Genomic DNA, 21,157 nt, shown 5'->3' with positions numbered 1-21,157 from the left:
CTGGCGGGGAACCACATCTGGGGAGTCCTTCCGGCATCTTCTCAGTGGAAGAATTCACATGATTCGCCAACCATCTCGTTCCAGCGCCCATTCACATCAAGGAATACATGAATTGTCTTCTATCCGGCTAGTTTCGACAGCTATCAGTGCCGACAGGAACGAGCAAGCGTGTGTACGTAATTATCCCGTTTTCGGACGTCTGCGACTGCAGGACTGGTGCTGATGGATAGGCACATGTAAGGCTGACCCTGGAGGGAGGGTTTGGTGCGAGAGAGCGTGGCGAGGTAGGCAGCAGCGATTGTCTTTGCAAGGATGATCCACTGACTGGTGCCAATGGTGTGGGAAAATCAAAATGGCTTGAGAAATGCCCACTCACCGAGTCGGCCTTGGATAATCGATCCTGTTCTCGTCGCGTATTTTTGTGGCCGAGATTTCTGAGAAGTAAAAGTAACGACTCTTTTGAACCAAAACAGGACCAGAAAAAGAGTCTTGAGGTGACCCCCATCCCTTTTCTCGTTCGACACCGGAATTACACTCAGAGTCAAAGTCGACTTCGTCTGCGAGGTCCCCTGGAGCATCTGAATCGCCTTGCGGAGCATTAGACTTAGATGTAACTTGTGCATGAATATTTGCTCCAATATCCGCTGAACTAAATGATTCCTTGCGTAGAACGGGCGAGCTGGGTGCGAGCCTGGTGTCAAAAGATGCCTGTCTTCGATGAGCATAGGTTTGCATGAGCAAAATTTCCACGGGAAGAGAGTGAACCAGAATAATGTCATGGTGATAGGATTTCCATCCTATTTATCACGACCTCAGGGTACTCCATGCGTGGACCAATCTCTCATCTCGCCATTTGTGACCTCACAAAGAACATAATCAAGCCCATACGCATGCTTGATTGTTAGTTTATACTGTATGACACCTTCGCCATTCGTGATCTCGAAATGATCGAGCCTTAGGCCCTTCTGCTTCCTTACCGATTCCCGTTATGTTGTCATTAGGGTTAGAAGGATGGAAGTAGAGACACTGTAAGGTGAGGTAATCCCAAGAAGGCCCAAATCGTGACCTGGAGGATATCATGGAATCCTGGGCTAGGCGGGCACATGTTCGATAAATCAAACGCGTGAAGCGTGCTTGACTGCATTCGTTGGAGAATCTGTGTCTTGTAAAGGCCATTTATCTCATGGACATCTCATCTGGTCGGGGTTGAGGCATGAATCGGTGTGGCTGGATGACATATCCGGCGAAGCTAGGGTGGTCAAACCGCCCTGAGAATAGACGGGCAACATGGTCGCAGAGTATCGTCCTATCAATATCCCCGTCTGTCAGAGAGTCCGTTAGAGCCGCTTCAATACGATTCTATGTCCGGTACTGTCGTTATTCTTTGAAGGGCTTTCCGCGCGAAAAGGGTCTATCAATTGTCGGACGAAAGAGGCTCGCGGCTGGGAGCTGTTGCTCTCAACTCATTCTAAGGAGTTTTCATTCGCCGACCATGACAATGCCTCTGGTAAGCCTCCAGGGCTGGCTCGGATGACACCGACCCCGGAGAAGCTGCCTTTGTCCGCCGTTTCACCGCCACAGCGAGAAGGTACCTCGTGAGAAAGCTCGTTCTTTCATCGTCAGGTTGGATGTGGATGTCCAAATATACATTTCGCCTCAGATGACGTCCGTCATAGCTGATGATTCGCGAAAGGCGCGTTGCAAGAGAGGGTGAACCAGGGCGATTTTGTAGCTGGGGGGAGTTGCGTTGAGTGCCAAGAGGAGGCTATTCTTAGAAGCGACAGACCCCTCAAATCGGTCAAATCAGTGGCACTGAGGCTGCGGTGGTGTGTGAAAGATCCATAAATAACAACAGCGCGCGGATCCCAAGATGAATTTGCATTCGAAGAGGCTGTGTCCGTTCCCGCGCATCTCTTCCTCCTCCTTCTCCCACACTCCCAACACCCCAGATGCATCTCAGCCTTCGCCAGTGCAGTTAGGCCCCTTCTGAGTCGTGCTTGAGTGTCTGCGTGTCCCCTCAAAATCTCCCGTCCTTTCTGACTCCTTTCCTATTCGAGAAAGGCTCCTTTTTTCTCTTTTCTCCCCCTGGCTCCTCACTACCCCTCCTGTCGAGTCCCGTCATGTCTGAGTCTTTACCAACGCCTTTCACCCCAGATAGCGAATTCAGCTCACTGGAGACTCCCCGCGGCGGCACTGGTAGTCTGTCCATCACAGCCCTGGCACGCTTTGAATTCGAAGCTGGCAAGGGGAACGATGGGACCAAGATCCTGATGATTGAGTGGGAAGACGACGACTGGAGCAGGTCATCGTTTCCGCGTGGGGGCTCCTGGAATGTGGAATGGGAGGGCAAGAAGGCCGTACTCCCCGCCGACGAAAAGACTAGCAACAACACTCGACGACTGTACTTTCTCTTACCTCCTCACGTTACTATCCCGCCTGGAGTCACGCTCACCTACAACCCCCCTCCTTCATCGACCGCATCCACCGACCAGCCAACCCCGATACAACTAAACCCCCTTCCCGCTATCTTTCCGCCGGAACTCGGCGCAGACGGTCGATCGGCTGGCAAGAAAGGCGTTCTGCACACAATATGGGCGAAGAAACGATTGCAGGTACTTGAAAAGGAGATCCGCGAGGAATCTCTGAACAATGTTGAAGGGATTGCCTTCCACATGGCGCTGCAAGAGAAGGAGTGGATCGAGGACAATTTCGGACTGGGGTCGGATGCGCATAAGCATTCGGTCCAGAATCAGGATCCAAACTATCCAATGGGACCTGCAACGCCTGTATCGCCCACCGCGGGAGGAAAGCTTGGAGAAAAACTGAGGGGTCTCAAACTGCAGACAAGCCAGCGGGAGCTGTCTGCACAGACGGAAGGTATGTATCCAAGCCTCGCTCGCATCCGTATACTTTCCCGTGACTGACCAACATTAGCATCTCATTTACTCTCTCCACAATCCCCTGATGTGGCTGTCTCCTCGTTCAACTCATTCCATAGCATTCAGCCTTCCGTGCCCAAGCCGGGGCCCACATCACAACCCGCTCCAGAGCCGGTGAAGGCGGTTGCTCACTATCCCCCGGAATCGATCCAGGCGCAGCAAAGCGTGGGCTTCAACACTGGTTTCGCATCGATTGGTGCGACTGCGCACAACTCAAGCTCGGACTCTGGTGAGGATCTCTTCGCCAAGGCACTGAGCCCTCGGTCGCCGGACTTACCACGGAGTCCATTTTCGTTTAGCCCTGAAACCCTCCATATGTGACCACGACCACCAACCCTGTTACGTCTCTTATGTCTCTAGTAACCTTGTTCGCTTGTTTATGCTCTTTATATAGCTGCTGCCATTTCGGCGCCGCATGATTCCCCCGACAGCATTTTGATATGACGAACCATGCCCACGAAGTAAAATATCATCGAGTCGAAAGTCTCATGTACATAGAACTCAATCAAGTGGGAAATACCTTCCCCTCCCAACCCCGTCTGTTCCCCACTTACCCATACCCATATCAACAATACCCCATCGTAAGGACAGAAGACCAGTCCCGATCAGGGCATAAAACACCTAATTGCTCTTCTTTTTCCCCGACGCACCCTTCGCCTTGGCCGATCCTTCCCCCTTCGCCGCCGCAAACGACTCATCCTCCTGCGCATCCTTCCGCTCCGCATACCACTGCCCAGCCTGCAACACCAAAACGCCGACCAGAACCAGCGCCAAGATCGTATTACTCGCGCTCAGAACCTTCAGACTATCCTCGCGCCCCAGGATCTGCGTCTCCTCATCCGAGCTGGTCGCCAAATCCGCCCCGTACACCCCGCCACTGGCAAGCCGGAGCCCCTTCACGATATTCGCGACGTAGACTGTGATTCCGCAAGCGTAGAGGACGAGGCTTGCGCCGTCGAAGAGCATGTTCGATTCACTCGGTCGCCATAGTTTCATGATGAGCCCCGCGAGACCGAGGAAGATGACTATGTGCAGCATGCGGGGGATGAGCGGTGGCGAAGCGTGGATGAGGCGGAGGTGGGTTTCGAGGGAGTCGTAGTGCACTGAGAGCGTGGGGGAGGTGGACCAGAGGATTGGGTAATCATACGGGAAGAGGGAGAAGAGGATGCCGAGGAAAAAGCTTGTTGCTGCTCAATCTGTTAGTTATCTGATTTTCCTTCTCCCGGTAGTGCTTCCTCGGAAGTTTATGGAGGGGAGTATTGTTGTCATTTGGTGAGGGACTGTCGTGTGTCCGTGGTGCCCAGGTCGTGAAAACAAGAGGCATACGTACGGCAGACGATGAGGAAGGTCGCGAAGGACCCATAGCGTAGAGTCATGGTGGGCAGTGAAGGGCTGGATTTCGGCTTTCGGGAAGAAAAGGAGAGGAGAATGCGACTGCAAAGGAGATGGGGGAGTTGAGGGGATTATTGGGAGCTGGGGGTGTCGTCCCCAAGTTGTCCGCGATGCCAAGCCAAGTCCGCGCCTTCTTCGGCTTCTTCTCCCACTTTCACGAGCAGCAGTTGCCGATCTCTCTTGAAGCCAATGTCACAGTCTTCTGGATTATTAAATGAGCTGGCCATGTTACAAGGCCTGCCTGACAATGATATAGTCATCATAATTCACTATATAGAACAAATGTGGTATCTCCGCTGAATCCCAATCGCAATGCATAACAAGTCAATTCGACACGAGGCCAAGAAGGTCCTTCGATATCACCTTTGATACCGTGGTAAGAGCTCGTCCCCATTCGCGGCTCCTCCAACGAGCTGCTGGTCATCATCATCGTCATGAAAAACGGGCGCACTTGGTCCATCGTCTGCGCGTTCGCGATGCTGGCCCAGGCCATCCGGGTTGTTGGGCGCGCTTGCTTCCATCATTAGCCGCTGACGCTCCAATTCCTGTTTATCTTCTCCAGGCGCTGAAGGTCCCGGGAGAGGCGCGGTACTGCTTCCTACAACGACTGTTTGTACCGATTCTGCTGACATCAGGGCCGGAGACATCCCGTTAATCCCGTTCATACCTGGTGACGGGAGGTGGTGATAGTCATTGATGTGATCATCATCTGGTAGCACAGGAGCGGTGGGCATCGTAGCCTCCGCCGCTGTTGAGGGCCCAGCCTCAGGGTCGCTCGGTGGTTGGCTGGGCAGGAGCGTCTGCTCGGCGCGCCGTAACCGTTCCTTCTCGTCCATTGGTTCATCGGGCTGTGGACTCGGAAGAGCGCCTCCATGTGCATGATATTGTTGGTACTGTTGCTGCTCTGGATACTCGAGCCACTGTGGTTGCTCCTGTCCAAACCCAGGATTTTCAGGCAGAGGATACTCCGACTCCACACCAGGAATAGCACCCTGTTGGTCGGGAACCCAGAATTCCCCCTCAGGTGGATTCTCAGCCGGGTGCTGAAACTCTGACCCTTCCGCCGCGGATGAAGTGCGTCGAGCTTCGCTTTTACGTCGTTGGGAGTCCCGCGTCCCGATTACCACCTCAAACGCTACAGCGACAACTCCCTTCTCGCGACGGATTTGGTCTGTGTCGAGAATATTACCACCCCAGTTGGCCGTAACATCACCGCCGTTGGTTTCTGAGGGGTTAGATATCTTCCCACTCGTGGAGAAGTGACGGCCAGACGAAACTAGGTTGAAACGGGGTAGAAATCGATCGGGTGAGGTCAATTTACCGCGTAGGTCGACGACTACCTCGACATAATATCTAAAATTTATCATGCTGCCCGGAGTGCGTGTAATAGTTGGAAACGCATCTTCGGGTATGCGGATTGAGGTCTTGATATCAGCCGTCAAGGTTGTTGGATCCACGACAAGAGGCGCGAATGTCTGCGTCAAGTCTTTCCGAAAAACGCTACTGGTGCGAGTGGTACCAATAGAGAGGCCACCAAGACCTGTCCGCGAACGCGGGTAATAGTCCTCGTAGCGCGGTTTCTTGCCATCCGCCGTGACTCCAATTGGAATAGCAGGATGAAGGTCAATACGACCTTGTCGATAAAGAGTTATAATAATACCATGCGCACTGCGCACTTGTTTGGAATGGTTGATTGTGATCTTTAGGGGGAGTGTGTCACCGGGTAGCACGCCGGCGCGCAGCACCTCCGCCTTGGCGGTGATAATTTTGTCGCAAACAGACGGGGCGATGCTCCGGGCCTCGCTATTACGGACGCCGCTGCTAGCAGTCGACCCGGGATCTGTGACAATCTGAAAGCTCTGGCTGCTGGTGCTGAGCCGACTGGATGAGCTCACATTGCTTGGTGCTGGGCTGAGAGGCGGCCGGTGGTCTGCGCTGACGGCCCCCGCATTTACAGAAAGCGAAACCGATTCGCATACGTCAGCGTTCACTATCTTGGCCTTCCCTTTGGACTTAGAGCGCCTGGAAATAGGCTCAAGAGTGACGACCCGAGCCTTGGGAGCCGGGAAGGCGGCGATATCAATGTTTTCCAATAAATTAATGCGTCTCCGACACGACACAGTGGGGTTTATAGTCGTGGGTTTCGTCAGGGTGGACGTAAGCATATAGGAGATGGTACCCCGTTCGAACTGGGAATGACATTAGCGGTGTAATTTGAGGCCAAGCATGTGAGGGTAGAAACATACCGTGATGCTGCTGGGTAGTGCATGTGGGGGAAACGACATCTCAAATCGGAACTTGTAGATTCCTTCCTTAAGACGGCCCTCCCCACAGAGAACCACTTCATCTTCAAACAGCGTGGCGACTCCATTGCCCAGGTACTCTGCACCTCGACGCCCGCGTCCAGGACCCAGAGACCCAACGTCCGGGGGCGTCTCGCCTGCTGGAACATTATTCTTGAACACCTTGACAATTCCATGTAAAGAGATGACCAAATGCGTGATGCGAACGGGACGAACAACAGTGAGAACCACAGTCCCCTTAATCAAATCACCGGGAAAATAAGAGCGCCAAGGGTCGTCAGGATCGATGTAGAAATCGGTGATACCACGATTGCGTTGGCCGAGCTGCGAGCGGAACTTAGACAGAAGGGAGGTGCGACTCCGACCGACCGGCGAGGAAGAGGATTGTACGGGAAAAGGGTTGACGGACATGACATAAGAACACCTCGCCCTGTCCATAGAAGAGCTGGGGGCGAGGCAATATCACGGAAGAATACCGCTCAGGCAAAGTAAAGATGAGAGAGAAAGGTGATGGAGAAAGATCAGCCGATTCGGGAAGTAAGGAAATGGTCCCCTCAGCAGGGTTCAGCTGAGTGACGAAAGACCAATGTTGAATGTTCGTCAAGGAACACGGCGAAGCAAGGGGTGCTCTGGGGACAAGAAACGAGAGCGCGGGAGTGATGAACAGGAATGGAGGAAAGACGGCTCGAAATTCTCCGTTCCCAACAATCCACCGGAGACTGATCCAATCTGACCGTCGGGCACAAAACTGTATCCTGGACACAACCAAAGCTCTGGGACGCGATACTGTGCTTCGAGACCTTGCTCTTGCCTAGCCCAGATGACTGTCTCGCCCAATATGCGAATGGAAAGCCGGTAGCCAATGGTTTCACACAGCGACCAGCCAGCGAAAGAGGGGCAGGGAGCGCACGAGGGCGGAGAGGGGAGGCGTTCAGGAAATCAGGAGTCGAGACGACAGGTCGGCATCATTTCTCACGCGTTTCGATCGAACACAAATGGATGAGCCGACAAACAGCCCCGGTTGGGGAAAGAATTGGGAGGATAAGTATAATTTTCGAGGACGCTGGGCACCGAAGATCGCGGCGAGGAGCGACGAGGAGGGGGAGGCTGAAATGGGGCGGAGGAAGGCGTCAGAAGGGCTCAGAGGAAGGTGGGTTGTCGACAGGTCAGCAAGGGGTCGAGGGAGGATCAAAGGCGAGGAGCTCGATAGGAGGAGTTGAAGGAGACGAGGAAGAGTGAACACGAGGAATTTGGAAGTGAGAGAGGCTGAGAGGGAGAAGGAGGAAGAGACGGGCGTTCGCGATCAGCACAGGCGGAGAAGGGGAAAAAGGCCAACAGAATTCGCGTGGTGGCAGTCAAGCTTCTCTTGGGTCGAGCGTAGTTCGTGGCTCGGCGCCTCCACTTAAAATCTCGAGATTGCTTTCTGACACCGCGATCAGCAGCATTCTTTTGTCAGTCAGGCTGCGTCTTTTGTTTGTCCTTGGCTCCTTGGATTCTTGGATTCTTGAATATCTTATCACAACAGTTGATCATGTCATAATGTTGTAGTGGTGGCATTGGCTCTCAGAGAGATAAGTCTGGCAGCGCTGAAATCGTAGCGGCGTCGTCGTGACCTCGGGACTCGTGCAATATTTCCCTCTTCCTCGCCTATTATTTCTCCTCTCAACTAGACCAGACCAACTCACACAATCCCTCCCCCGCCACATACTCCTCCCCATAGCATTCCCTCTGCACCGCCTGCACAATCTCTCTGTCACCACCTGCCAGTTTCCTGACGAACTCCTCCAGCACGTAGATATTGTCCGTCCACACCTGCGCCCGTTGGCGATACTCTTTGACCTCTTCCCTCATCAAGCCGACCCCCTTCCCCTCCCCGGTCGTAGTAACCGTGGTCCACTGCGACTGGAGTTGACTTCTCTCCTCCTCCAATCGCTTCTTACTCCCCATCAATTCCATCCACTCATCCTCGCCCCCGTCCCTCTTGTCCTTGTCCTGTTGCTTCCGACGTGCCGCTAGCTCGGCTCTGGCTCGCTCGAGGCTCGCCTCCACCCTCTCCACATCTTTCCGCAGCTGACTCAACTGCCTCTCGCGCTCCTGTTTCTCATCCCCACCAAAACACCAGTACCAATTGCCGCTGCCGATCTTCTCCACGCGGATTTTGCCTTCGTCCGTGAGTTCTTGGATGTAGTCTTTGACTTGGATGCCGTTGATTGAGGCCACGGAGGGAAGCATCTTCTCGAGGTCTTTCAGCGTGTGGCAGGTTCGTGTGGAGCGGAGGTGCGAGAGGATTAAGCCTTGCTTGGCGCTCTTGGAGAGCTTGGGGGGCTGTGATTCGCCATCATCTTAGTCAACTGCCAATAAAGATGGGGATGGGATGTTTTTGATGAGCTTGGTGTACCATCTTGATGAAGTTGTAACGATAAACTGTAAAGTTGATTGCGCGAGGGCTGCAGCCGAAGTCGAATGTAATAGCTGCGCGAGGAGACTTCTTGAGTCTCAATGGAGAAGACTAAAATCTCTCGGTGGTTCCTTCAAAAGTAGCTAGAGATCCAAGCCACGAAAGAATTTCCGGAGAGGAGAGGGAGTTGCTTTGAAGATGTTGAAGTCCCGGGTCGAGTACCGAGGAAGGACTTGGCAACCAACAAGGAGCAAGACGGGACCTAGTTGCTGGTGTTTCGGCATGTTCCCTAACATTGATGCCCGTCTAGTCGAATACATGATAAAGTAAGGCAATAGTGTAAGCAGTATGATTGTACGACTAGAGCAGACGTGGCTACAGTCTCAAGCTTTTGCTCCTTGACGGGAGATTCAATGGCATTCTCCTTCAGGTGCATCACAGGCGACAGCTCCTGGGCGTTCTCCATGCCCCCAGAACCTCAAACCGTCACAACATCTCAGTTAACGTCTCTGGCGGTCTCCTCATGGGCAGTGTTGCGGGTCTCAATTCAAAAGAATCATACCATTGTTACCTCGACACCGAGCCAGACGCTGTAGAATATGTAGTGTCTCATCCAAAGTTATCCAGCACTAAATGAACAGCCTTGACGGGGACTCCATGAGGCCTTCTGATTTCGATGTGAGTCCCGCGATCTTTGGGACAGAAAAACCCGATCATCCCTGGTAAGCCGGTTGCTGCTGTGGTCGATGCAGTCGTCCAGTCCTGGACGGGGTAGAGTGCGTCGCACGTGCCCACTGGAAGTCGTGGACCAATAGGCAAAACTCAATGGAGCAAAGCGAGGCTGGCTTCAGCCGAAGTTCCCAGTTTCAGCCAGCGCGGCCAAACTGTTGCTGGAAAACTAGAGATCCAGACCGACCGAGCGACGGCTGATATCAGGAAGATCCGCCACAACCCCAAGGCAAAGATCGTACACGTGCAGTCACTCCTCACCCAAAATCGGCTCAAGGTTCAAAAGTGCGATACAGACATGTAGAATTCTCAGCCTTTCTCTTCAGCTTCCGTATCCATGTCGGTAGTGGACGCTCGGTGAGTTAATCTGCGTTTCTTAGAACGCTTGTAGCGCTTAACCACAGTGTCCAGTTCTTCTCCCAAGCTGGTATAGATGTCGCTCGTTCCACTATTAGCCCTTCTACATCGTTTCTTCCGACCGCATCTTGGGGCATCTTCGTCATCCGTTGTTAACTCCTCCCCTTGAACGAGTACCAAGTCCCCAGTATCGCCCAAAGATTCCTTGGCCAACTCTTCCAAAAGGACTCCCATAAACATTAGCGACGTCCCGCTCATACTATAATGATAGGCGTCCCCGCGCCCCCTCGTTGTCCGATCGAAGAAGTCCGCAGTGTAAGCATGTATTGACTCCAGAAGCTCTGAGCTAGGGAGTGGTCGGTCAGGTGGCAGAGATTCATGAGCAAAGTAGCGATCGGTTTCCTCGTAGCGAATGGGCATGCCTTTGCGACGGAACAGAACCTCTTCTGGGGGAAGCGGGCGTTTACTCGAAGATACCGTGTCACGGTATTTGGAGGAGTAGGGTGTAGCGGGGATAAACCCATGCGAATTCACTCGGCCTAGACACCATCAGCTTGAATTCTCCAGGAATAACCTAACCAGATATGCCAACCAGCCACAGCATCGTAGAGATTCGCTCGTCGTCTCCGCCGCTTCTCAGCAGGTTGAACCTGAGGCTCTCTCTCTAGTTCCTCCTTTGGTTCAGGAGGAGCGATAAAAGTGCTCTTCTTTGACGCAAGTGATCTGCTGGGTAACATGGCTTGGATATGTCGACCACGTCAACGCAAATGCCCTACATCGTTGAACTTGAGACTATCGCTTCATTAAAAGGCAGATGATGGGGAAGCTTGAAGCTCCACAAAAAATGCAAAATGGAAGGCACGTGCGTTGGAGATGATTACTTAAGATAGAATTGGGAACATCCTATTCGGGAAGGAGCACATGGTGCGAACTTGGAAGAAACATCGACCTTGAAGAAGTTGTTTCGATCTTCCAGCGATTATATTGGTTTGCTATGGGCAAGCCTAACTATGATCGTACAATGATGCCTCGTTAGCGACGTAAGTGAAAATGCCATCCCGTCCGACATCGTGGATCTTGTCTTTCAGGGTGATGAGTATGTCGCACATTTGCTTCACTCATATATAGCTCTGTTGCACTTCCATTGCTGACTGAGCAAGCTCTCTCCCAATCTATGTTGTTCAGTGGTAGATAAGACGAATCTCAATTCCGGAACCCCCGCCAGGGCTGCTGCACACCATTGCAGTATGCATTTTACATACCTGTTCCCACCAAACGTGCCACATCCCCAAAGGCCAGTGACGATGTGGCTGTACGTATCACTGCTGAACCAATTGTACGCCTTCAGAATCATGTCCCGTGACAGATGGGAAGAAGGGTAGATGTCGGGGTCGGGGATAAGAGAATCTCCCTCCACTGGCAGGGTATCCAGCTCGAGTGCGTCCATAAACAACATGGTCCGATTCTTCCACAGGATGGTACCATGATCCTTGGAGACCTGACTTCGAAAGTCTTTGCCCAGCTTCGCATCGCGACCATATCCGATGATAGACACCATTGCTTCGGCGCCCCGGCAGATCAACACCTGGTTGTCGGAGAGAGCGGGCGCCAGGAGGACGACTGGGTAAGCCTCCGGCGTGGCGCCCACATTCAGTTCCTCCTGAGTACCTGAACGCCCGTATCCGACGCATTTGTTCGCGGAGATTACACATGCTCCATCAGGGAGCCCAAGCAAAGGCGGCGCTGTCTGGGACTCTAGGAGGTTCACGATCTCAACGCGAGTTGCCGATAACATGGTGTTTTGGCTTCATTTCTTTGTAGTCGACCCACATGTTCGTCGGTCATTTTTTTGCATACTGAACAAGATGGGCCATTCTTCAGGTTCAAAGTCGAGGATTGATTTCTGGCCCTCCGCAGAATCACATATCCTTTCAAAGTAGGTAAACAGAGCCGTAAGATATGCATCCACGGCGCCTCTGTGAACGGCGCTAGTTACAGAATACCAAGGACGCAGGTCAACGAACGACTCCGTAGACCACAGATGTGACGGTAACGAGCACAGGAATTGATGCACCACCAGACAGCAATCTACTTCCGTGAGAAGACTAGCTCCGTCACTCCACCCTCCTGGGTAGGAGACAATGACGGCAGAGCCCCTTCCGGGAAGAGAGCCGGCATTTCAAGCGCCAAATCAACGATAACAGGCCAGATATCAAGGAAGAAATCAGAGGCGGATTCATATGTCACGCGCCGTGCCATGAACTCTCGGAGTAGTGAAAAGTCTGTGCCAGATGCTATTCCTCTCAGAGTTACCGCGATCGTTTCCAAAGCCTCAGCAAGAGAGGAAACATCGAGAATTGGCGCCGACTCGCTTTTGAGAATCGCCGTCAGAAGGTCCTAAAATGGCACTGCATAGTCATCCGAGTCGACCAAGCCGAATCTGTCTACCCGTCGAACATTTGTAGAAGAGGGAAGGACGGATTTTCGCTCCATTTTATCGAATCAAGTGAATCCAACGTATGTTGAAAGGATGCTGGCAACTTGCTGCAAATGAAGGCGTCGGAGGCCGTTCGTATCTGAGGACTCTTAGCAGGGGACTCAACATGGTTAGCTCTCCATGTTTTGGATGGGGCGACAGCTTCCCCAACCCCACAACAACAGAATCTCGATGAAGGTAATTTTTTGAGACAGGCAGCATGCGCATCATCGTGAAGGTTAAGGTGCACCTCAAATGCTCCAACGATGAGGCTGGTCTATAACGAAGCTACGTCCGAATAGGCTTAACACTGCTCGGGCATTTCGTTGCGTCGGACACATTTCCGGAGAAAAGAATCGCTCCGATGCTTACGAATCGCATTCACGTTCGCAAGCATGGGTCTTCACAACGTCATCAATTTCCAAGATATTCTTCTTGAAATCGTGGCGAGTTCCTGTATAAACTGGATATAAATAGGATACAACATGTACCAGAATCTCGTCCAATGCTGGCCAAGAACAACCGCTGCACGTTCCCCGGAGGTTTCTTCCATCCTGTCCGTAACAGTGGCTCCAGGACCGAAGGGTTGATTGCAAAATGACTTTGAAATACCTCATTACCGGCGCAACAGGGGGCCTAGGAGAGCAGGTGCTCAACTATTTCGTTGCCCATGTTCCTGCCTCTGAATTTGCTGCGGCATCATCCAACGCATCGAACAGAGCACGCTTTGAAGACCGCGGAATCGCCTTTCGCCATGTCAATTACGATGACCAAGAGTCGCTCGATTTAGGGCTTCATGATGTTGAGAATCTGCTCTTTGTGAGCACGAACGTTTTTGATATTCAGAGGCGACATAAGCAACATCAGAGACTCATAGACGCTGCGAAGAAGGCGGGTATCAAACACGTACGTGGTCTCCCAATCCGTTGTACTTTATCGTTCGAACACCGACAGGCATCTAGGTTTGGTATACGTCTCTTGCCTTTGGTGGGTTTTCGGACGACTCCAAGGCCGCTGTCCAGCAAGCCCATCTCCTCACGGAAAGATCTCTTAAAGAGTTAGAACCCCGCCCAAATCCCAATTCCAGGTATACATCTAACAGTCGCAGGTCCGGCCTCACTTACACCTCCATCCGGGAAGGTGCATACGCCGAAGCCTTTCCAGTGTTCTTGAACTGGTATCCCGACAGCACCATTGTCAGACTCCCCGCGGACGGGGATATCGCATTTACTCGACGTGCAGAGCTTGCCGAAGCAACCGCGCGAATTATTCTCAAAGGCGGCTACAACAACCAGATCGTGCTGTTTACCTCGGGAGAAACAATTACCGCGAAGGAAATAGTAGATGTCATCAACGAGACTTCAGGGCGGCATGTGAAGTTTGAGATTGTCTCCCCGGAGGAATACATTCGTGCCAACGGCACGAATGACCAAGGGGGGAAGCCGAAGGCGTTCTTTGAGATGGTTGCCACATGGTGGGCGGATATTGCGAAGGGAGAACTGTGCACCACACATGACTTGATGCGTGAGATCTTGGGGAGAGAGCCTACGAAGCCCCGAGAGGCAGTGAGGGGGTTGTTGACGGAGAATAGGGATTATACCTGGCATCAGAACCATGTATGAGTAGCACCCTTACCACTCATACTAAGATGTTTAGTCTTATATAGTCCGATGCAGTCGGGGTGAGAATGCGGGTCAGCTGGCATCAAAGCCAAAAGGTAGAAGAATTAGCATGGAGATTACCGGTCATCTTGTACTTTGATCTTTCTTGAACTACATGATTTGCTGGTTGCGACGGCATCGTGGCTTTATGCGGCTTTCCGATAACTTCTAGCGAAGGCCAGAGTGCGGGGGAAGCTCCATGGCAACGCATTCGGACCTCGGCTGGAAGCTTACAACGCTGCATTTTGAAGCTATAAATTCTGTTCTGATCCATAATTTTCCTAGGATCATTATCGGAAAGGAAAGTAAAGAAAACAATACAGGCACACAGGTTCTCCTAGAACACACACCATGCCGCGAACCAAGCCCTCAATCCCCACCTACGTCCTCGGCGTAGGCATGACCCAATTCCTCAAACCCCGCCGCATCAGGGAATACCCCGAGCTCGGCTACGAAGCCGGCGTGAAAGCGATGCAAGACGCCAGAATCACCTACGATGATGTGGAAGCCGGTGTCGCCTGCTACTGCTACGGCGATACGACGTCCGGCCAGCGCATTTTCTACCAGTTTGGACAAACCGCTATTCCGATCTATAACACGAACAATGCATGTGCAACGGGCTCAGCGGGCCTGCATCTTGCGCGGACGATGGTGAAGAATGGAGGCGCGGACTGCGTGCTCGTTATTGGATTCGAGCAGATGCGGCCGGGGTCGATTAAGAGTGTTTGGGACGATAGACCGAGTGCTGTGGGACCGTCCACGGCTCTGATGGAAAAGACACACGGCAAGCATCAGAGTCCGAGGAATGCGCAATATTTCGCGAATGCGGGCGTTGAGTATATGAAGAAGTATGCCCTTATCTCTCAGCAGTGCCCCATCGCCCCTAACAATGTATTAGATACGGCGCCAGAGCAGAGGACTTCGCAGAAATCGCCCGAGTCTCGCACGAGCACTCCCAGCGCAACCCTTACTCGCAATTCAGGACGCCATATACCCTCCAAGAGATCCTCGACTCTCCCATGATTCACCCGCCCCTGACAAAACTCCAGTGCAGCCCGACCAGCGACGGAGCTGCTGCAGCCGTAGTAGTATCGCAAGATTTCCTCGACGCTCGCCCGCATCTGAAATCTCAAGCCATCCTCATCGCAGGCCAGCAACTCCTCACCGATACACCCTCCGTCTACTCGGGAAGCGCAATCGACCTCGTAGGCTGGGGCATGGCCCAGCGCGCAGCAAAGGAGGCTATGGCTGAAGCAGGCGTCACGCCCCGGGATGTCACCGTCTGCGAACTCCACGACTGCTTCTCAGCAAACGAGCTCATCCTCCTCGACTGCCTTGGTTTCTCAGAACCAGGTAAAGCTCACGAGCTCGTCCGCCGCGGCGACATCACCTACGGCGGCAAGGGACCCGTGATTAACCCTTCTGGCGGACTCATCTCAAAGGGCCACCCGCTTGGCGCAACAGGACTTGCACAGTGCGCGGAGTTGACATGGCAGTTGCGGGGATGGGCGAATAACCGTCTGGTAGAGAACACATCCGTCGCACTGCAGCACAATCTCGGCCTTGGAGGCGCGGTTGTTGTCACGGTTTATAAGCGCGCGGATGGGGGGGAAAACCCCAAGTTGTCTGATGCGGAGGTCATTCGTGCCGCTGGGGTTGGATATAACCCTGCCACTGAGGCGCGGGTTATCAAGCCCGCGGATGGAGAGCAGGTTCGCAGCCGCACGCGGTCCGATTATCCTTTGGATACGGTGCAGAAGCTTACTGCGCGGATTTAGTTAGTCATACGTGAAGTTGTATTAGCTGTCAAAATGCTATGTGTTCTGTAGGTACTGATTCCGCTATTCCGAGCAGGGGGGTCTTAACGGCGTCCCCGCCGTGGAAGAAACTCAGGATACCCATTTATCAGCACATGTAAAACCCCCTTCAACGGGAAAACACCGCCAGTCGCCTACTTCTTCTGGACATTCGCAAACGGCTCCCTCCCAGCCGCCGACTCGGCCAGGGCAAACTCCCGCGCACGAGCCAAACCCACCTCATTTGACAACATCTGTTCCAGAATCTGCTCTCGAACCTCCGGGTACCCCGCAAGGATATTCTTCGCCTCCTCGCGATATCCAGCAACAGCCTCGGGGTCGAAGTTGTGCTCGAAGAGCTTCGCAGCAGAGGCACTAATCTTGTCGCGCGTCTCTTGATCAAGCGAGTTCTAGAGAGGGACATTTAGCAAGTGGCCAGTATGAAGGAGACAAGATCAGGCTGGAGAAGGAGGAGGACGTACAAGACGATCGCCGAGACTCACAACAGGAACCCACCATTTGTTCTCCATGTCGATGTTCCACTCCGGATGTTCCTTTTTTAGCCGCTCCATGTTGCCCTCGAACTCGGCGAGTTTGTCCTCGGCCCATTGGCTTGGGGCGTTGCTGCTCATGGTGGTATTTCCAGTGTAGTTTGGTGAAGTTCACTGAATGGGATTACTAGTACTGGACAAGGAAGAAGAAGGACCGTGGATGGTGGTGTCCTGGAAACCTGAGCAGATGGAGCGGGGCTTTGTTTTGAATATCGACCATAACATGGCCGGTATGGGCTTGGCCTCGTCATTGTTGACCATCCATGTTGGTGATCTTGTTGGTTGGAGAAGCTGGGCGTCAGCAGCACTGCCCAGAGATGCGGGAAGTGAGTGCACGAGGAATCGTGAGTGCGGCGTGGCGTCATCGTTCTGAGGGAAAAACGAGAAGATCAGCAACAAAGCGGAGAGGAAGATTGGGGGTTCTTCATGGGGGCCAAAATGAAAACTGAAAAAAAGAACGACCAAGACGCGACTCGAACGCGCAATCTTTGCTGGCTTCCATTACAGGAACCGGAAAGCAACGCCTTACCATTAGGCCACTCGGCCGATGATGCATAGTTGCGTGTCAACTCTTTTCTTTATAGCCAGAGCTCTTTCTGTTTGCATTCACTTCGACCGCCGGTCAAAGAATTGGATTTGCATTATTTTGAACGAGATTCATCTAGAAGCTGAGATCAGAAGATGGTACCGCCAAATCTCCCTCCGCCACAAGCACACCGGTTCCCGAAATCCTGATTTGAAAATCCCCTGACCCTTGTGCTTGAGTTCCCAGCAATCCCATTACACACTCTCGTCCTTTCTTCAACCCCTGCACAACCCGGATCTCAACTTTCCCATCTTCCGAAGCACGCACAATGTTGTTTTCAACCAAGACCGCAGTCAGTGGGCCAGCTGCTGAACCGGTCGCGGGATCCTCCATTCCCATCCCAGGGCTGAAGAAACGAGCCTCCAATCTCAGTATGTCATGGTCGCTCCCAACGAGGGTGAACGCGTATACCCCGCTGTTGTAGCTGTTGGTCTTGGCCAATTCCTGAGTCAAAGCATCTTGGTTGGAGAAGTCAATGCGGTTCAGAGTCTCCTTGTCCCGGACAGGAACCAGAAGGTGTCGCGCCGGAGAGGTAGTCACAACTTGTGGCTGAAAGAGAGACTTCCCCTCATGTTCGAATCCAATGTCAGATTCTGCGATGCCCAACGCCTCCGCGAGCGTTGATGTATCCGGATGTTTGTCCAAGAACAGAGGCCTTCCCTGCTCCATAGTGATAAGGAATCCACCCTGCGCCGCCGACCTGGATACATCGACTGGGAGAATAGTGTCACCGAGTTCTTGGTGAAATACGCTAGACTCCGCGTTGTCATCGACTTTCACAAGCCCGGAGTTTGCAATATGCCACCAGGCTCCTAGGGAATTGTGCCCAGCTCCAAAGACCTCCTCGCCGTTAGGGAGGAATGAGCGAAGTCGGTAGGTGGAGCCTGGCTTTGTTGGGGGACATATGAACGTCGTTTCCGAGAGATTGAACTGGCGGGCTATTAACTGCATTTGAGTATTCGTCAGCGAGTCTGTGGTGTTGCGGACGACGGCGAGGGGATTGCCCTTGTATGGTATTGTAGAGAAGACGTCGACAACGGAGTATAGGAGGCGACTCATTTGAAGGAAGAGCGATTGACGAACAATGATCTCGAGTGGAGTTTATTGACTAGAAAAGATAATGTACGAATAAAAGGCAGTGTTCCGGGAATTTATACCCCCATCCACCACAACCTCAAGCCACACCGTCATGGCTGAGAAATGCAAGAGCATCATTCGAGATTGGTGTATTATAAATGACCATCTCGTATTCAGCATCAGCGAGCTTCCAATCATTCCTATCTTGGAACGAGGCGAGATGAGTTGATTAGATAATAACCGGTAGTCCTCCGTTGACTGTTCAAAATTTTTAGTCAGCAAATTCTCCGTGGAGGAAGCGAGACAGACTGTGGCCTTCATCTCCTGCCTTCTCCTTCACGCAGTGAACATTACTCCTCTGGCAGCGTCCCAAAAATGCATATCCTCACCGTCGACAAGAAGTACGTAATTGTGCTCCCTATATTAGGGTCTCCCTCCCTCTAAAGTGATAATATCCTGGAACAGTCAAGTCTGACGGAAACTTGCAGCCTCCTGAAGATACACTGTACTGTCGCCATAGCCGAGGACGGCACTCAACTACCTCGCCAGCCCATCAGAAATATGTCCTCGACCCGATTGATTCATAGATGGGTTGCACTTTCCTCCTTCGCTTGCAATATCTATACATCCCGAACGTGGAAGGTACGACCGACCTCCAGGGCTCTGGACCAGGAGGCATTCTCTAAAATAGACAGCAGCGATAAGTGAACGTTGTCGAGGCAACCTGCCATGTTAAAGGAGGCAAGAACGGCACGGGTCCTGGCTTCATTGGGGAGCTCAATTGCAACAGTGATTAATGCGGAAGGTGCGATCCACCCCCGGGCCGTGCCAAGATACAGGCAGGTGCGTTCGACACCGCCCTCTCGGGAGATGTGGCCGCCTACTGAGCCCTTCCTCCTCTCGAACAGCAGAGCAATACAAGAACACTCGATATTACCCGTATGGGAGCACGATTGATTGTAGAGAAAACAGACGCAGTCGTACCCAGTACATCACATTAGTTAACACCAGAACACAGAACTTGATGAACATTAACCGCGACATCGACCAGCTGCAACAGAACGATCGAAACGCCTTCTAAGTGCAGACGGATCACCAGTCGAGAGCAACAGGGGAAAACAACATGTTTACAAAGCGAAAGCCAGAAGGGCGAAAACACCGCAGAGAACGGAGAAGGTACCAGAGGCCGGAGAGACGTGACCCGCAGAGCCGGTGAATGTCACAGCACCATGCGAGGAAGGCGACGCGCGGTGGTTCTCCTCTGGGGAGGCACCAGTGGGCCTGGTGCGGAAGCCTGCCGACGACGTCGGGGTGCTACTAGAGGCCACGATAACTGAACCGTGGACGCGGGGTGTACCGCTCGGGACGGACACGGGAATCATGGAGAAGGACGAAGCCGAGCCGGCGGGGTTGTGGTACACGCCTGCTGGGGTGGGAGCCGCCTGGGATCCGTGGTGGATAGGGGTAGCAACAGAGGATTGGCTGCCCATGCCATTGTGCTGGGCAGGCGGGTGAGGGTACTGTTGGCTTGAGCTCTCGCCAGAGGCTTCGGAGTTGTGGCTGTCCGCCTTGGGGTCTTGCGAGTCTGCCCACCCCTGAGAGCCGGTTTCTGACCCGTACTGGGGGTATGCAGTGGCGGTCTCCGTGGCAGTGGCAGTGCGGGTGCGGGTAACGGTGTGAACAACCTCGTGGACCTTGGTACAGCCAGGCTCGGCAGGGGCCTGAGCTTCAGGCTTCGAATTAGAGTGATATTCCGCATGTCCATCGCCGTGGCCCTCGTAATGTGGCCGCCCGTGATAATCAGGCTTGATAACATCGTGAGATTCGATCTCGACTGAGTGGTCGTCGTCGACCGCCTCGCTAGTCGCAGTGTCCACGCTGTTGACTGTGGTAGCACCAAAGGCGTTGCCGGAGTCCAAGCCATCAGGACCACCGAGAATTGTGGTGTCCTCCCCTCCCTGGCGCTGGGCGCGAGCCCTCCAGTGGTGGTGGTCGGGCTTGACGATGAAAGTCTTGTCTACATCCACGGAGTGGTCGTCGTCGTATGTCTCATCAACAGAGCTGGAAAAGCTGTTGAGCGTAGGGATATCCGCGCTATTGCCGACATCAACACCGCTAGGGCCGCCAATCACATTGGCGGGGTCGTCATTGCGAGCCTGGTGGTTCGGGTGATGGAATCCATAAGCAGCGTGGCCATCGCGGTGCGCCCATCCTTCCCATCCATCATGGTGTGACGGTTTGATGACGGTCGTCTTGTCCACGTCGACAGAGTGGTCATCCTTGTACTTGCCAGTGAATGAAGACGAGAACTCATTCACAGTGGGGATAGAGGCGCTGCTTCCCACATCCACGCCTCCAGGTCCACTGAGAACATCGGTGCGTTCGCCACGGCGCCAGTGCCCTCCGCCGATGAAGGTGTCCTTGTCCACATCAACAGAGTGGTCATCGGTGTATGCTTCGTCAACTGACGAGCTGAACTCGTTCAAAGTGGGGATGTCGGCGGTGTTACCAACATCAACGCCCGATGGCCCTCCAATGACGGTAGCGCCGTGAGGACCCTCGTTCCTCCTATGGTGAGCGACAATGCTCCCTCCGGTAACATCGACCTGGGCACGCGCGGTGGCGGCGAGGATGGCCAAAGGAATACCACCGTGTAGGCCCTTCATCTTGTAGCTTCGTTGTCGTTGTTCGTGATATTGTATTCAATAAATGAGCGACTTCGGCCAGTAGCCAACAGCAAAAACAACCAGAAACAGAACAATATCGAAAGGTTGCCTCTGAACCAACTCGAGCACTTGGCCCGGGTCATCGCAGCACCTTTTATCACGAGCTGTACGCGAAGGTATTTCGAGTGGCATGTCGACACCAGGGCAACACTACGTCCAGGCATGC

At 53.2% G+C, this 21,157-nt stretch overlaps 11 protein-coding genes and 1 non-coding gene across 12 annotated transcripts; 3 read left to right on the top strand and 9 right to left on the bottom strand.

Annotated features, from left to right (window-relative positions):
• Positions 1-1,887: 1,887 nt before the first annotated feature.
• On the top strand, positions 1,888-3,612 carry BJX67DRAFT_282546 (uncharacterized protein). The gene is made up of 2 exons (XM_071026683.1): positions 1,888-2,877; positions 2,935-3,612. The coding sequence occupies exons 1-2, from the start codon at positions 2,121-2,123 to the stop codon at positions 3,258-3,260; spliced, it is 1,083 nt and encodes a 360-aa protein (XP_070889386.1). The 5' UTR covers positions 1,888-2,120; the 3' UTR covers positions 3,261-3,612.
• On the bottom strand, positions 3,243-4,445 carry BJX67DRAFT_282540 (putative secretory component protein shr3). The gene is made up of 2 exons (XM_071026682.1): positions 4,270-4,445; positions 3,243-4,126 (listed from the first exon to the last, which is right to left on the bottom strand). The coding sequence occupies exons 1-2, from the start codon at positions 4,313-4,315 to the stop codon at positions 3,561-3,563; spliced, it is 612 nt and encodes a 203-aa protein (XP_070889385.1). The 5' UTR covers positions 4,316-4,445; the 3' UTR covers positions 3,243-3,560.
• A 215-nt stretch (positions 4,446-4,660) lies between these two features.
• On the bottom strand, positions 4,661-7,352 carry rim8 (pH response protein PalF). Its single transcript, XM_071026680.1, has 2 exons — positions 6,578-7,352; positions 4,661-6,520 (listed from the first exon to the last, which is right to left on the bottom strand). The coding sequence occupies exons 1-2, from the start codon at positions 7,070-7,072 to the stop codon at positions 4,691-4,693; spliced, it is 2,325 nt and encodes a 774-aa protein (XP_070889384.1). The 5' UTR covers positions 7,073-7,352; the 3' UTR covers positions 4,661-4,690.
• Positions 7,353-8,296: 944 nt separating this feature from the next.
• Positions 8,297-8,866, bottom strand: BJX67DRAFT_378377 (putative GAJ protein; the record flags this gene model as incomplete). Its single annotated transcript, XM_071032334.1, has 1 exon — positions 8,297-8,866. The coding sequence occupies one exon, from the start codon at positions 8,864-8,866 to the stop codon at positions 8,297-8,299; it is 570 nt and encodes a 189-aa protein (XP_070889383.1).
• A 686-nt stretch (positions 8,867-9,552) lies between these two features.
• On the bottom strand, positions 9,553-10,923 carry BJX67DRAFT_282530 (uncharacterized protein). The gene is made up of 2 exons (XM_071026681.1): positions 10,711-10,923; positions 9,553-10,657 (listed from the first exon to the last, which is right to left on the bottom strand). The coding sequence occupies exons 1-2, from the start codon at positions 10,853-10,855 to the stop codon at positions 10,071-10,073; spliced, it is 732 nt and encodes a 243-aa protein (XP_070889382.1). The 5' UTR covers positions 10,856-10,923; the 3' UTR covers positions 9,553-10,070.
• A 199-nt stretch (positions 10,924-11,122) lies between these two features.
• Positions 11,123-12,648, bottom strand: BJX67DRAFT_345491 (uncharacterized protein; the record flags this gene model as incomplete). The annotated part of the gene is made up of 5 exons (XM_071028357.1): positions 12,528-12,648; positions 12,242-12,485; positions 11,949-12,206; positions 11,271-11,861; positions 11,123-11,235 (listed from the first exon to the last, which is right to left on the bottom strand). Exons 1-5 carry the CDS (start codon positions 12,609-12,611, stop codon positions 11,123-11,125), a joined length of 1,290 nt encoding a protein of 429 aa, XP_070889381.1. The 5' UTR covers positions 12,612-12,648.
• A 226-nt stretch (positions 12,649-12,874) lies between these two features.
• BJX67DRAFT_345488 (putative NmrA-like family protein) lies at positions 12,875-14,439 on the top strand. Its single transcript, XM_071028356.1, has 3 exons — positions 12,875-13,500; positions 13,557-13,651; positions 13,703-14,439. The coding sequence occupies exons 1-3, from the start codon at positions 13,192-13,194 to the stop codon at positions 14,214-14,216; spliced, it is 918 nt and encodes a 305-aa protein (XP_070889380.1). The 5' UTR covers positions 12,875-13,191; the 3' UTR covers positions 14,217-14,439.
• A 167-nt stretch (positions 14,440-14,606) lies between these two features.
• On the top strand, positions 14,607-16,033 carry BJX67DRAFT_378374 (thiolase-like protein; the record flags this gene model as incomplete). The annotated part of the gene is made up of 2 exons (XM_071032333.1): positions 14,607-15,103; positions 15,154-16,033. The coding sequence occupies 2 exons, from the start codon at positions 14,607-14,609 to the stop codon at positions 16,031-16,033; spliced, it is 1,377 nt and encodes a 458-aa protein (XP_070889379.1).
• Positions 16,034-16,119: 86 nt separating this feature from the next.
• On the bottom strand, positions 16,120-16,774 carry BJX67DRAFT_282480 (uncharacterized protein). The gene is made up of 2 exons (XM_071026679.1): positions 16,534-16,774; positions 16,120-16,461 (listed from the first exon to the last, which is right to left on the bottom strand). The coding sequence occupies exons 1-2, from the start codon at positions 16,681-16,683 to the stop codon at positions 16,207-16,209; spliced, it is 405 nt and encodes a 134-aa protein (XP_070889378.1). The 5' UTR covers positions 16,684-16,774; the 3' UTR covers positions 16,120-16,206.
• A 286-nt stretch (positions 16,775-17,060) lies between these two features.
• BJX67DRAFT_t30 lies at positions 17,061-17,148 on the bottom strand. The gene has a single exon. It is a non-coding gene; the product is annotated as a tRNA-Arg (tRNA).
• On the bottom strand, positions 17,081-18,654 carry BJX67DRAFT_282462 (PhzF family phenazine biosynthesis protein). Its single transcript, XM_071026678.1, has one exon. The coding sequence runs from the start codon at positions 18,245-18,247 to the stop codon at positions 17,264-17,266; it is 984 nt and encodes a 327-aa protein (XP_070889377.1). The 5' UTR covers positions 18,248-18,654; the 3' UTR covers positions 17,081-17,263.
• A 561-nt stretch (positions 18,655-19,215) lies between these two features.
• Positions 19,216-21,134, bottom strand: CweA (putative GPI anchored protein). Its single transcript, XM_071026677.1, has one exon. The coding sequence runs from the start codon at positions 20,929-20,931 to the stop codon at positions 19,393-19,395; it is 1,539 nt and encodes a 512-aa protein (XP_070889376.1). The 5' UTR covers positions 20,932-21,134; the 3' UTR covers positions 19,216-19,392.
• Positions 21,135-21,157: the final 23 nt, after the last annotated feature.

This window comes from Aspergillus lucknowensis (genome assembly GCF_044049455.1).
Source record: "Aspergillus lucknowensis strain CBS 449.75 chromosome Unknown BJX67scaffold_6, whole genome shotgun sequence".
In the NCBI taxonomy this organism is placed as follows: Eukaryota; Fungi; Ascomycota; class Eurotiomycetes; order Eurotiales; family Aspergillaceae; genus Aspergillus; species Aspergillus lucknowensis.
The sequence above is the reverse complement of the archived record's forward strand: the minus strand, read 5'-3'. Positions and strand labels throughout refer to the sequence as shown.